The 15,912-nt window shown below is 34.5% G+C and overlaps 1 protein-coding gene across 1 annotated transcript in view; it reads left to right on the plus strand.

Annotated features, from left to right (window-relative positions):
* Positions 1-13,179, plus strand: part of unc-45 (unc-45 myosin chaperone) — a 32,182-nt gene extending 19,003 nt beyond the window's left edge. Inside the window, exons 13-21 of the mRNA XM_071594962.1 lie at positions 582-723; positions 2,265-2,441; positions 3,426-3,508; positions 4,635-4,830; positions 7,501-7,622; positions 8,186-8,297; positions 9,899-10,411; positions 12,209-12,380; positions 12,604-13,179. Of these exons, the coding sequence (XP_071451063.1) occupies positions 582-723; positions 2,265-2,441; positions 3,426-3,508; positions 4,635-4,830; positions 7,501-7,622; positions 8,186-8,297; positions 9,899-10,411; positions 12,209-12,380; positions 12,604-12,710 (1,624 nt within the window). The 3' untranslated portion in view covers positions 12,711-13,179. The remainder of the gene's footprint in view (positions 1-581; positions 724-2,264; positions 2,442-3,425; positions 3,509-4,634; positions 4,831-7,500; positions 7,623-8,185; positions 8,298-9,898; positions 10,412-12,208; positions 12,381-12,603) is intronic.
* The last annotated feature ends 2,733 nt before the right edge of the window (positions 13,180-15,912 follow it).

The following is a 15,912-nucleotide window of genomic DNA, read 5'->3' on the forward strand; positions in this document are numbered from 1 at the left end:
TGGCTGTTAATGTTACTTAAGATTTGTCTCAACCTAGCCTGGTTATTAGAAGAATAAAATGTTATGTAAATTAGTTTGTATGCATGGCCATGGCATGGTTTTATTTTCAAATTAGCATTCTCACTATTGATATTTTGATGTTTTTATGACAATTTTGTGCATCTGTTTCTGCAATATGGCATTTACCTATTGAAGTATGTTTATTATTTCACGCTCCTGGATCTAGAATTTTTAAAATTTGGCTTGTCCCCAGTTTTGCGGATTCTGGATTTATGAGTTTCTATTTTTTGCATTGTATGCTACATAAAATTGTTCATTAATTCCCTGTAATTGTTGAGCATCTTTCATTTTGATTTGGTATCAGGGTAAACAAAAATTTGAGAAAAATTGTTTTGAGTTATACTCATTGTGTATTGAATCCAACTCAATGGTGGTAAACAAAAGAGTAATGGGATTGTTAAATTATGAAGTTAACTCTCTTGAGGACCATGCCCTTGCTGATTGAATGTTGCCATTTTTATAGCAGTTGATTACAAATTTAGTTCTGTTGAATGCATCTAATATTTAAACAATTTTACTAGGTTTTTAATAAGTGCTCAGAAGGATCAAGATATTCGACGCTGGGCTGCTGAAGGTCTGTCATATCTTACTCTCGACGCTGATGTTAAGGAGAAGCTTATTGAAGATAAGCCTGCAATCCAAGCTCTTGTAGACCTTGGAAAGGTAACTAAAGGGTATACTTGTTTTACATTTTTACATGAAAAATATTTTTGGTATGGATTTAACCACCTTGATAATTAGAGGTTAAGAACAAAATTTTCCTTTATATTTTAGAAAAAATCCCTTGTGTTTTTTTCCTAATTTTTAGTTATGTCACATATCTTAGGAGGGTGTCGAATCACAAACCTGCCACCATCATTCATTAAAAAATCATGTGTAATATTACCTCAAGGTGTAAGCATGTAATTATCATCATCACCAAATTTCCCTCACGTGAAGTGTTGTACTCCGTACCTGCCCTTTAATGCTTCAACCTGTGTTGTAGCAAAACTTTTGTCGCCTATATTTTTTACACAGGGCTTTAAAATTTAGAGAACCAATCTCTTTTCTAACAGGGATGGAGGAATATACTGAGTATAAACATTATGAGTGAATGCTTTTATGGCATCATCAAATACATGACATATTCAAAGCTGTCCCAAAGTTTAGCCTAAAGTAATGTATTCCATTCTTCTTTTTGAATATTTCCTGCTAGTAGACTCAAATTGTCCTCTGAATCTTGGTGTGATTACAGTGATCAGTTGTGATGTAGGAAGCATTGTATCTGAGTTAGGCGATAAAGGAAAAACTTAATTTTTGGTTAAAATGTATTGAGCGGGATCTCTTATCTATCCCCCAGTAGAATCTCTCCTGAAGCATCGTCCAAGGTGGTTGAAACATGTCCTTGCTGTTTTATCCATTTTACTGTTCTTCCTTATGTGCAAGAGCAGAAATCTGTCTTGACATTGCTTGGGATTTCACTTGTCATCTTATGCTAACTGGTGTAATTTTTTGATTGAAAAGTCTTTGGGCGGGGGAAAACTAAATACCTACGGCTAAATGGGATAGAATTGTATTGTTGTACTCACCCTAATTGCCAGTTTGAATGATTTAAACGAGGAAGGAAAAAAATATTTTAAAATTTCAATTTATTGAAGTGTCAAATGTGTAATGAACTCAATGTATAATTCCTAACAGTTCAAAAATGTCTCCATTTCCATTTGCTATTTTTTTCCCTCAATGCTGAAAACTCTTAACAGATGGGAGAATGTTGGCCCAGCAAGATAGAGGCTGATGAAAATAGTATTTTTGATAGAATGAAGGGAGGCAGGAAGTTAGTGGAGCTGAAGGAAGGTTTATGTATTGTTTAGTATTCATTGTCATTTAAGCTGGAGCTAAGGAGTGTGGTAGTGTTTCTTCCTTTGGTCACTCAAAAACCTACTGTAGCCCTTTATTACTCATCTTAATAATTTTTTTGTCTTCTCTGGTTTTTGAAGTTTCAATCATCATGTAGGTAATAAGACTCGCATGGTCAATATGTGTTGAATTCCTTGAATTAGCATCAATCAATAAAATATAAAATTGGCTCTGAACAAATGAATTTTTTTTATCAAAGAGGCAAACGCTGTAATTATATCATCACACTGAAATTCATGTTTTTTTCTCATTGTGCATTAAATTGTCCTATCTTACCTTGACTTAATTACATCACTTCATCTCCATAGTCTGGCAACAGATCCTGTGTTTATGGAGTTGTCACAACATTTGTGAATTTGGTTAATGCCTATGACAAGAAAGAAGCTCCAACTCCAGAACTTGTGAAACTTGCCGAGTTTGCTAAGCATCATATCCCGCAAGAGCATGAATTGGATGACCCCGATTTTGTTGCAAAAAGGACTGATGTAAGTTGAAAGTTTTCATAGCTCATGAATCAATAATTATCATCTCTGATAATTAATCCTTCTCAAGTGGAGTCTGACTCTACTCAAGTTACCCAGGGCATTTCTCTGCAGCTAATCTCATTCACTTTTATCTCAATGCCTCTTTTCATCATACCATTGTAATGAAAGTAAAATTAAAAATTAAAGGTTCCAAATAATGCATAAATGACCTTTGGTACTTGAGGAGAAACTTAAACAGTGGCACTTGCCCATCTAACTTAACTATATGATGTATTCTTATCCACTTAATATTTCATGTTAATTTTTTATTATAACTCATGGTAAAATATGTATAATATTTTTTAAATGGCTGCAAAACTAAAAGGCAATGTTTTCGCCATTGAAATTTTTCATGATCATTAATATTGCATACTGATTGAGTGGCTTCTCCGGTATTAGAAAGTCATGTAAGCTCATCTAGAGGGAGGTCATAGATTAGGAAGAATGAGCCGTGATTCCTCTATCATTACATTATAAAATATTGGTTGAGCTTTTTATATTTTAAATTGTTTAAGGATATCTATTTTCCACAATTTGTTGTTTTAAAATAAAAAAGGTTCAAGTTAAAATGTCTCTTACTATACAAATGTTTGAAATAATTTTTTTGTGAAAAAATTTTCAAAAATATTTTAGATAAAAAATGTTAAGATTCCTGAGATGTCAGATTCCCTTGCCGCCCTTTCTCCATTTTACTCCTCCCCTTTCTCACTATCTCGCTTCTAATTCCACGGTGAAATATGAATCTATTAACTCAAGTATGCTTAAAAAAGAGTGCGTGAAATCCATAATCAGTTTCAATGGTAACATGTATGTGTAAATGAGTGAATTTATTTGAATAATGTGATTGTTAGCACACCAAAAAGCAATGAGTCATTGTCTTCATATTAGATATTTTGAATGCCACTGTAGTGTCTGGCTAAATATTTTAATACGCCTTTTCATTAGGTTCTGGGAAAAGCTGGTGTAGCATCTGCATTGGTGTCATTATCAAATACTGAAAGTGCTCCTTGTAAGGAACTGATATGTCGGTAAGTGATTTCTTTTATGATATTATTTTATTTTTTGCTCAAAAGATAGGAGGCTTAAATTTTGATGGGGGTATTCGGTCCCACTAAGGGTCACTCTAGTGGCAGTACGTATGTCAGGTAATATAGCGTCTAGTGAATTTTGAATTTTTTGAGGCAGACTATGCAAAACCAAGGATGAATAAGAAAATTTTAAATAAATATTAGTAATCTTGTTATATGACCTGCCAAGCCAAAATCGATTTGAGTGAAGGCATTTTAAATTAAATCCATTGTTTCATTACACTTGTAATTATGTTATTAAACTCTGCTTCATCCAAAACAAGATAAAGAAGGTTACCTAACTTTTCCCAGCTTGTAGTCATATAACATTGTAGGCATTTCAGAGGTTGTAATGGCTGGCATTACCTTCAAAATAACTTCCTTGGAATAGTCTGTGTTGCCTGATGATGGCATAATATGTGCTGTGAAATATATTGAACCATAAATTATTCTGTGAAAAAGTACAATTGTTCAATAAAAAAGGTTATTCTAAAAATTTAAAATGTCCATTAAGGGGAACTTGTAATAGTTTTTGCATGCCTGGAATATTTTTCCAAGGGGAAATTAAGTAAATTAGAAAGTAATAGAGATGTATAAACGAAACATTTTTCTCTTGGAAAGTTAAATTTTATTGTCTTGAAAGTTGAAATTCTGGTACCACCATGCACTGTATTAGTTTGAGTCTCCCCTTGCCCTCCTCCCTCAAATTATGAAACTGTTTTCTTAACAATCATTTGAATGAATAAAATTTTAGTTGTGAAAATAATATCTGCACACTTTTTAATTAATAAGTATATATTCTTTTCAAAAAGGGATGAATATATCTGATCAATGAGTTAATTTGAAGGTGAAGTGTGGGAAAACAATCCTTTAAAGCATGAAATGTAACTATTTTGCACATTAATGTTGAAGACCATGCAATTTTATTTAAATCCTATGATTCACAAATATTTTGAAAGCACTTACATAATAAGGTTATGTCCCTCATGGTATTTTCTGTTGCTATGGTACTGTGATTCTTGTTTTATGCACGAGTTCCTAATTTACTGGATGGTCAAATAAATCAATGCCCTTTCCTTTGAATCAGGGTGTTCAATGCATTATGTAATCAGCAAGATTTGAGAGGAATAGTGGTACAGCAAGGAGGTGCCAAAGCTCTCCTCACTATGGCACTGACAACAGATCCACATGAAAACACTGAACAAGGCCGAAGATGTGCTTCTCAAGCATTGGCACGAATTGGCATAACCATTGACCCCACTGTGGCTTTTCCTGGACAAAGGGTATGATCAAGGTTTTGTATATAGTTCTTTATTGAAAACGTTGCCAAATGTGCTAAAGGCATTACATATAAAGGGGTATTAAATTGTTTTTTTGTTTACGGTGATTATTTAGTGTTGAGAAGTCTAGTTCTGGGTCATGATGGCAAAAATTCTTAAAGTCATTGGTAGTAACTTCCAAAATGATGTTTTTATGCTTCCTGTGCACCAGGATCAGGGGTCGCCACTGATTTTAAAATTCACCATTAAAGAACTGACTATGCCAAAATAATCAGCACTTAATAACAGCTGATTATTGCAAAGACTAGTATTTTTAAAAAAACAAAGAGTATCATAATATTTTTGCCAATTTCCAGGTCTGTAATTAATAAATGCATTTCTATATGGTTTGCATTGTTATAAGTGGGAATAACAACATTCATACATATTAAAAAAGTTATTGAGAAGCTTTTAGTTTAGAGATCACCCGTGAGTTGGGTGATTGAGATACTTACTGCCACTGTACTTACTCAAGACAATCTTGCGTGAGGAAAACAGTAATGAACTGCATCATTTCAATTCCTATCAAGAGACTTTCAAAATCAACTCACATGACTGTAAAATATTTACTTGCTGAATAAATATCCCTTTATATGCTCACTATTGTTGAAAAGGTTGTATGATGTTGCAATAATCATTTAATTAGCATAGCATTCCTTCATAGAAACATGCAGGTTTGCAATACGATCTTCTGAGATAAATTAACGGAGTGCAAACCATCGAACAGAACTCAAGTTTGTGAAACTATGTGTGAGGACTAAGTTCATAAGAAAGGCTGTAGTGTGAGTATCCTCTTTCTCAGTCTTTCAGTATCATCCTTACATGAAACACAATTACTTTTTATTACTCGGAGTAAGTTTTTTCATAGTTTTCATCCTTTTAGTGCACCCATACTCGCACATCAGATACATGCATGAGAGTTTCCATCTTTGACTCAGTGTGATAGAAATAGTTTTGGTGCCCAAAATCACACTTCAAATTGAATTATTTAATTTGATTATGAAATTACTACTTTGCTGAAGTGCATGAATATGTATCAGATAAGGGAAAGATGAAATTAAGAAAAATAATATAAATAGAAAAGGGATCTTCCATTAATGATTAATTTTCATATAAATGGAACTTGGTTCATGTCAATGTACATACCTATGTAAAAAGTGTTTAATCTGCAAACAAGTATTTTTAACTGTGGCCTAAAGTATTTAAAACTCCATAACGATTTTTGATGGTCCGTCATGGTCTCATATGTCATTGGTACTTTGAAACTGTTTTTGAATGAACTGAATTTTTTTAAATTCAGGTCTAAGCATACAAGGTTTGTATGGAAAGTATCATGAACAAATTTTCTGATGTGGCTGTACATCGCAGCACGGTTGCACTGTGTTGGGAGGCCTGATCTTCAATGCGTGCCAAGCACCAATAGCCTATAAGTGTTCATTCCTGTTTTTTGTGGACCCCTGTCGGGTGACTCCATGCAAGCACAAAATGGAGTGGACAATTGAACATCAGTATTCCATCAAATCGGGTACAGAAATGTTGGGCATGATTTTTCAAATGCTCAAGAATGAAAGCATGTCATAAACTGCAGTTTTTAAGTGGCACAAGTTATTCGTATATGGCCAAGAGGGTGAGCCCCATGCTGGACAGCTGTCGACATCAAGAGCCAACGACACTGTTCAGTGTGTGCATGAAGTGCTGAATTCAACCTGTCATTTAAGTGTACCCATGATAGCATCATATTTTCATTGATAAGATTACAGCGCAAACCAGTAGTACTAAAAATTTGGTGATGCAAAAGATATGCACTAAATTTATCCTGAAGGTCTTGATGGATGACCAAAAGCAGAGTCCAGTGTCAGCTTGCGAAGACCTTCTGAATCAGCTTTGCGACACATCCCCAACCTCCTTACAGTCCCGACTTGACTCCAGCCTATTCCCATAAGACTATTTCCTATTCCCATAAGTGAAATCCACCCTCCGAGGACACCACCATGGGACCCTAAGTACTGTCAAAGAAGTTTGCACGTGTACCCTTAAGGACTTTCTGGAATCAGCCTACCAGGGAGCCCTCAAGTGGTGGATAAAGTGTGTCGATGCTCAAGGGATGTACTTAGAAGAATTTTGAGGCATTGTAGCATTTTGGGGCATTATCTGGAACAAATCTATTTCTCCGAAACTTTTCCCAATACAATTTGTTGTCTCAGGCGTAACTTTGTGGAATTTGCATAACATAATGAAATGTAATGAAATAATTGACTTTGTAATTCCACACACTTTATTTATTTATTTATTTATAACGTCGAAACCTGGGTCGTGTTTTTTAAATAAAGTGTGTGGAATTACAAAGTCAATTATTTCATTACATTTCATTATTTTCCCAACACTTTTTATTCAAACCATGTATGTAAAATCTTTTGAAATTATATATATATGTAATTTTTAATTGACATTTCGAGAATTTTTCAATCATACAAGCAGTAATTGAAGCACTATGTGTGTATGCTTATACTTTGAAAACAGTAATAAAATAATAACCAGATAGTGCTGTATAATAACAACAAATGTATTATGAACTTATTGTTTGGTACAGCTGCTTGAATGTAGTTTTTTTTCATTACAATATTTTTCCATTAGTGTGCTGAAGTTGTACGGCCCTTATTGAATCTCCTTCATGTAGATTTCACTGGTTTGGAGAACTTTGAGGCTCTAATGGCTTTATGCAATCTTGCTGGAGTGAGTGAAACTGTCCGTATGAGGTAAGCAGAAATTATTAATTATGCAATTTCAATTCTGTCCTTTAGAAAATAGCATTAATATAGCCTACATTTTTCAGGTGATTGATGTATTTATGTTCAAACCAGTGATTACTAAAAATCTAACTATCAGCATAACTTTTCATTTTTTTTAATGGATACAGTAGGCACTCTCTCTTCCAATCTCAATTTAGCCCACGAATGTGTTATTAGATCATCTTGATTCTCTAGAGGTTGAATAATAGAGAATATCAGTTGACAGTATTCTGGAGGGTCAATACACTGCATCTTTACATATGCAATACCCAGCATTTTAACTAAGTGTGTTGAGAAACATTTTTGTTTTATATCAACTTCTTCTTGCAAGCATAACTTTGGTGTGTATCGAAGCTGTTTAAACATGTAATGCTAAAATTCAATTGTAATTACTACCTAAATAATATATACATGTAGCATACACACAGCTGAAAACTTAAATTTTCTTGGTTTTGAAAATTCATTTCCCTTCCATATCTAATATATATGCAAATGGTATATCCAAATAATGATTTTCATTTTTTTGCAAGAATTATGAAAGAACAAGGCCTGCAGAAAATAGAGACATACCTGTATGAAAACCACACATTACTGAGGAGGGCGGCCACTCAAGTAATGACAAATCTTATGCTCTCACCCGAGGTAAGTTCTATTTGTAAATTCAGCCCTTAAAAAGAACATTCCTGGACATGTAACCATTCTATCATCAAAAACCATTTACAGTCTATTTCAATCAACTCATTAAGCAACATACAACAATATAGCCCCCATGTAATGCTTATGGAGCATCTAACTCCCTGGAAAATATATGCATCTGCAGTAAAACCTCGAATTAACATATCTTGAATCTATTTATTTATTTTTACTTATATTTACACAACTCTTCAATTTACTTATTTTTTCAAGTTTCATTAAAAGTTTAAAGTTTTGTGTTTACTTCATTAAAAGTATTTTTACTACTAAATTGTGTATGTTTAATTTCCACGTCGATTAGATTTTCAAATGATCAAAAGAGCAGATATCTGCGGATACATTCAACCTGAATTGCAATTTTCAAACAAATATTGTCATCCATTACTAAAAAAGAAAGAAAGACTCGTACTTTTCCACAGATTTTATTATACGGTACAACACGTTTCACCGACTTGCGGCATCATCAGGTACAAATTTGCAAAACAGACAGAGCAAGCATATATACCCTCAGGACAGAGTTGGGGCGGGGAGGGTTGGAAGGATTTGAGAGGGGTGGGGGCTCGCAGGTGCGTTGATGGATTGTTTTGACCATTTCCAGGCTAATTTCTCGGAGAGGAGTGGGGAGGGGTATGGGAATAATTGCTCATTACAAAGTGTCATGTTGGGGTTCACAAAGTGCCTTCTAATCTCTAATTGCTCGAGAGCGTCCATTTTTAATCCTTTTGAGAGTGTGTGTAATATCTCTGGGACAAAGTCACTGCTGTGGTTGAATTCTAGTAAATGCTTGGCGAAGAGAGAGTTGTTATTCTGATTTTTGTGACACCTAGCGTGTTCCTTGACTCGTAACTTGATATTCCTGCCATGGTTTATATTGTCATGGTTTTGATCTTTTTTGGTGGTATAATTTTCAGTGGCTATACTGATTTGGTATTACTTCTTCATTGAAAAGTACATTATGTATAAATTTTTCTCATGGTGGTTTTCATAACATGGTTATTTTGTGTGATGTAATTTCCAGTAAGCCAACAAGCAAAGGTGAAGCATGCCATCTAGTTGCACCTCAATAGAGATTTAACTTGTTTGGGTGTACCTATGTGCACTTATTAGCATTCAAAGTGATGTTACACCTAATAATATAATTAGTTTAATTAATATTATTCCTAGTACTTACCATTGCTGTCCATAGTACATCACCTACCAATCTATTCGATTTGAATTCATTAGGAATATTGGCCACATTGTCAATTCAGTGTTCATGCCTTCCAAGTGAACAAAATAAATAACTTTTGGGAAACCCAATTTTGTAATGTGTTTTTTTGATAAAACCTGAAACATCTTCCATCTGAACTTTAAAGTAAAAGTATAGTTTTTCAATCCATCTCTTTTTATAATTTTAATTTTTTCAGCCTGGTCATTGTTTGCACGCCTTTTAGCAATAGTTAGATTAACTTAAATTGTGTGATTCATTGATTTAATCAGTGCCATAGCCTCTCTGCAAAAACAGATGTATTTTAAATTGTATTAAACAATCAATTTATATTTACTTTCAGGTCATAAAGGCATATGAAGGAGACAATGATCGCTTGAAATTCATGGTTCTTCTTTGCACTGAAGCAACTCAAGTGATTGTAGATCCTGAAGAGAAGGCCAGAAGGGAAGCAAAGAGGAAAGAGAGGCAGGAGGCAAGGAGGAAACAAGAGGAAGAGAAAAGGAAGAAGGAGGAAGAGGAATTGCGGAAGATGGAGGAACTTAGAAAGAAGAGGCAGCAGGAGAAAATGAAGATGATGGAAGAAGAGAGGAGGATAGTGGAGGTTGATGACAATGGGGAAGAGATAAAGGAGGAGGAGGAAGGGAAGAAGGAAGAAGAGGAAGGGAAGAAAGAAGAGGAGGTAGGGAAGGAAGGAGAAGAGAAAGATGGGGATGGGGAGAAAAAGGCAGAAGAAGAGGAGGAAGATGATTATGAAGACGAGGAGGAGGCAGACTTTGACACAGTGATGGCTGCTGCTGGTGCCTTAGCTATTCTTTTATCAAACAGTTCCAAGTGCTGCAAAAAAATGATCAAGGTGTGTATTCAGGAGATAAGAATAAGTAGCAGTGAGTACTGCAGCTGCCCAAAAATAAACTTAACCCTCAAAAATTTCCAAAAGTTGTTTGGCAAAAAATAATTTATGAAAAACATTTATGCTACAGCATTCCCAGCATGCATGGATAACTTAGAATGTGTTTTATGCCCTATTTTTATTCGGAAAAAAATGAAATCATGAAGTTTTAAATACAGTAAAGTCTTGATTACCCATTTTGCGGATTATCAATATTTTGGACTATCTAATGATATTCTCTTCCTAGACCTTCAAAATTTTAATACAATTACAATCTAATTCTTAACAAAGATAATTTCATTCTTTGAAACTTTGTTACTCGTTTGGAAACACAAGTTTGAAGTTACTGGACCATAGTTTTCACATATTTTGGTTATGTGATTTTCAATAATATGTACCTCATTATGCATCCATGTGGAATGGATAATTGAGAGTTAAATGTATGTTGGGAGAAGGGAAGTTTGTTCAAGCCAAAATCTACAGAGAGTGGAAAAAGTGGATTGAGTTATCATTACTGCCTAGAGTATTTGATTGAAGGGAGAAAGTAGTAGTGATAGTAGTTATTAGGGAAGGTGACTGGCAGTTGATGTCATTTGCACCAATAGGAATGGATGGGAAAGGAGGAAGTGTGGAGAGAAAGCTGGTATTAGTCTACTCCTAATGAAAGATGCCAGGGGGTCCACAGTTTAACGTCACTTCTGACAGACTATACTCGCTCTAAGTGCTCTCCACAAAGCACCTCAAGTACGGATCAGGATACCTCTGAAAAAAATTCAAATCTCCAGGATTCGAAACCAGGACCTCTGGGTGGGAAGCCAATATGTTAGCCACTGCACTACCCTAACTTTCAGGGAGAATGTGCCCATTTTTGCGGCCACCTTGGTATTTACAGCTTCCAAAATGTTTTTTTGTTGAAGTCTCTTGTTCTGGTTTTCTGTCTCTTTTGGATAATCATAGGATTTCAAATTTTCTAAGTGATATTGTTGATGATCCAGGTGTCCATTTTGCTTCCTTTATACTGATTGGATTCAAGCTGTTTCCCCTTTATTAAAACCTGGATGTCGTTAGTTTCTCTCAGTTGTATCCATGACATGAAAAGGATATCTTAAAGCATTCAAACCAAACAATATGGCATTTTACATGCACCCTGAGAATAACAGGTAATATTGGTGTGAAATACTGGAAATAACATGCAGTAATGTGATTAGATACCTTTTCTTAAAATAACTTTGCATAACCTTATTGTAATCACAGACGCACAGAGCACATGTGGAAGCCTGCATCAGCTGATCCACTATCATTAATATTGTGATTGACTCCCTATTGTGCCCACTTCGGCCAGCCAATGAAACTGCTTTTCTCTGAGTATTTTTCTTAGGCTCATTATTCAGTTAACATGCACAATTTTAATTCATACCTTTAATTGTTCAGTAATAAACAATGGGTATTGAATTAATGTCAATAGGGACTTCTTTAAATTATAATGAAAAGTAATATATCTGAACTTCTATCGCTCATAATACAGTGCATTTTCCTCAAAAATGATAGAATTCAAATTCAAAGGCTCAAACTAAGATCTCCTGGGCATTTTTTTTCATTGAAAATTATGATGGAAAAACTGGTTTTTGGTGGACAGATAAGGTATTTCTAATTGCTTTAGTATTTATCTTAACATTATTTCTGACTTTCCATGCCCTTGTTGTGATTAACCATTAGTGCTCTCTCTATGCTTTGTTTCATTTCTACTTGTTTCCGCTGCAGCAATGTCCCAGGTGGGTGGAAGCCCTCCAGGCATTACTTGCCCTGCCAGTGCCTGGCTTTCAGCATAGAGGAGCAGCCATGGTTGAAGCAATGATGCGGAGCAGTAAAGAGGTGGCTGAAAGCATCATTGAAACTAACTTGTTAGAAATTCTAATGATGTTGTCAAGAGTGGGTTAGTATATATTTGTTCAATTGCAACAAATCAGTTATGAGTATAAGTAGAATTGATCATCGAAATCATAATGCAAATTAAATATGATTATATTTTACTTTGATGGAACTGTTGTCAGTTTTTTAATGTATTGACAATCAGCTCCTTTTGTCATTCATTCTTTTATTGGGTACACACTGCTTTACCAATGATTGAACAAATCATGTTTTTTGTAATTTTGCAGATGGTGATGAATACGTAAAAATTCGTAACCTAGCATCTCTAGCTCTGAAGTCAGCTGAAGAGATGAAGCTCATTAAAAAGCCTGGAGAAGGTGATGATTCAGAGTGAAGGAATGTTGAATTCACTCTTGAAGACTTACCCAAAATTTGCCTCTGTGTGTCACGTCATTGAAACAGTTTTATACTGTGCTACAATGAACATTTTTAAGAGGCTGGATGATGTAGCGTTTATACTTGAACTATCTGATTGTGAAAGAGTAATTCCTATGAGGTCAGTTTATGCTCTGAACAAGTTATGTATTTGGAGAGGATGCAGTTTCATTACTTTAATAGATAAAAAGTTTTGGTTAAAAAAATTTAAAAAAATTGAGTATATTTTTGATAAATCTGACCAACCAGTCGCCCATTCATATTCATTAGGCAGTGAAGGCATTTTATTTAAATTATTTATTTTGTGAGACAATATTGTAAAAGTGTTGAAACTTAGCCTGTTTTTATCTTTGGTTTTATCAGATTTTGTGCATTAATTGAAATATAGTAAATTTTTTAATAATAATAAAATAATTTTTCAAAAGGCATGTTTATGGTCTTTGATTAAATCACAAAGATTTCCTTGGATCATTTTCCCCAGCTCCAGAAATCATTGGGTTTTGAAATCAACAATTATCATTGAGTGAGGAGATGAATGAGCTCATCACAAATCCCGAGGAATGAGACACCATTTTCGCACCAAAAATTCTTGATTCATATTGGAAAAAGTATTATACATGAGTCAGTTTAGTTACATAGAGTGAAGTTAATGGTTACAGCTCATACTGCTTACTTCAATTTTGATTACAGATTAGAATTTTTCTTTATTGATTAGCCAATAGTCTTTACACTTATTTCTTGCCTTCTTGAAAAGGCATGTCAACTTATAGTTTGCAGATGTGCAGTTATTTTAAATTGGCGTGATCAAAGTCGCCTTAGTGTCATCAAGTTTGCATCATGTAAGTTGTACACCTAATTGGAGACTTCTCTCACTGTACGCTATTTATTTTCTATTATTAAATATTATTATCATGATTTTGATGTGATGCAAGTTGATTTGATGAAGAAATAAATCTAGGCAAATCATCCTGGAAAATGAGATGGCCTGACCCAATCAGGATACACAATTAGCCCAGCCCAAAAATATTTAGTTAAGTGGTAAGTAAGAGTCAATGAAAAGTATTCTTTTGATCTTTGACTCATTCAGTATATCAAAAATGGCCAAATATGAATCAGTGTAATACAGTTAAGCGTGTCTATATTTAATAAAATTTCGTACAAAGTAGCATTTGTAGACATTTTCATTGCCATTGGTTATCCTCTATACTTGTGGCTGTTTATTAAAATGAGAAGTCAAAGAATGATTATGGGAACATGAACATGGGGTGATTGTAAAGATTAATCTCATTGATGCATAGTGTGTAGTTTGGAAAATGAATTTAAACGACACTAGAATTGTTAGATTGGGCTGATTTAAGTGTCTGAAATTGCTCGGATAGTAATTGATTGTAAAGAATTTATTTTTGTTTGGAGGCTCCTGTGCACATGTATTTTGTAAACCACAGTTTTTGCTCTCATGATTTTAATGTAGCTATCACATTGAAATTATTGTCATGTAATATTATCTTTTGCTATACACTACATGCCGGTAAAATTTTCTTTGTTCATCCCTATTTTAATTTGAAGTTTAACAGTTTCCTGGGTCATCCTCGAGAAAAATTTAATTAACTATTTGAAAGTGAAATTTTCATATGCAGGATAGTTTTTTATTTCAGTTCTTCAGACACTAAAAATTGAGGTTCTTTTTACTTTGATTATTATATAATAATATCTCAGTTTGTTGATGTGGCAAATTATTCGATTGAAAATAAATACCACCATTTAGAATCTCTTTTTATGTGAGGTTTTTCGAGAAATTATTTTCCCTTGTAGGTTTGTTTTATTTTGCTATTTTTTTGTGCATGACTTTGCAGAAGTTTTGCTCCCAACTAAAATGTATTGGCTGAGATGGTTAATGTTATTCATTATATTTGTTTATTTATCCTTTTTCTATCAGCTTGGTAGTAGTGGTAGCAGTAGCAGCTGATGATTGGGAAATAATTAATAAAATGTGGAGTGATTCATACATTTTACACATAAAATACCATTTGGTTTTCAAAAATCACTTTCTCCTCATTTTTGGTGACTTTATGATTTTATATTATGTGCAAAGAATAACATCAATGATAATAATAATCAACCATACCTTACCTAAAAGAGTCATTCTTTCTTTCTTTTAGCTTCTTCCGTGCTTACACCAAAATAACTGCTGCCAGCTCTCTACATAGGGCATGTATCAATTTTTTGTGATTGCAATTCATCTTAATTATTTTATGGCCTATAGTATCATTTACGAGTCCATATTGCTGAAAGCTTTTTCCAGTTGCCTGAATGTAATATACGAGGGTCATCCGGAAAGTAGTACCCGTTCGTGAAATAAAGACACAAAAGTAAATATTAACAAACATAAAAAATTTTATTTGAAAGAGGATACTTTAAACTACTTCTCAACATAATCTCCAAGCAAATTAAGGCATTTGTCATAACGTGTGACAAGTTTCTGTATTCCTGCTGCATAGTCGTTCGCCGCCAGCTCATTGAGATACGCGAGGGACCCATCTTGCACAAATTTTTGCATAATGCAGATGGTGTTTAACAATTTCATGAACAATTGTTCGAGAAACATTGGGAAAATGCTCACAGATGTCATCAATTGTGACGCGCCGATCGTTCCTCACGAATTCGTCAACTGAGCTCACCAGTTGGTCTGTAATGACAGACGGTCTCTCCGAACGCTCATCGTCGTGTGTGTTCCCCCTCCCCATGTTGAAGTTGCGACACCACCGCCGAACAGACGACTCGTCCATTACATTGTCTCCATACACCTCCTTTAATTGGCGATGAATATCACATGGGCGAACGTTTCTTGCATTGAGGAATTTAATCACTGCCCTCACTTCACAACTGGCGGCGTTCTCAATTTTTTTAAACATTGTAAACAATCACAGAAACAACACAGGCAATGCTAGCGTCACGCAACTTGGCTCAGAGAAGGCAGACAAGCCACTGAAGCTATCTGACCTCGTCCAGCGGCTACTCGCGTCGTCAGCACTTCATGCGGCACGAACGGGTACTACTTTCCGGATGACCCTCGTAGATACAATAATTGATATTTCTGTATCTTCTTCCTTAAAATGAGTCCAAGAGCAAGAATAGCTTCTCTTGTTCCTATTCTTCCTCTA

The sequence above is a fragment of the Hetaerina americana genome, unplaced genomic scaffold (genome assembly GCF_022747635.1).
Source record: "Hetaerina americana unplaced genomic scaffold, ioHetAmer1.1.p SCAF_7, whole genome shotgun sequence".
Lineage (NCBI taxonomy): Eukaryota > Metazoa > Arthropoda > Insecta > Odonata > Calopterygidae > Hetaerina > Hetaerina americana.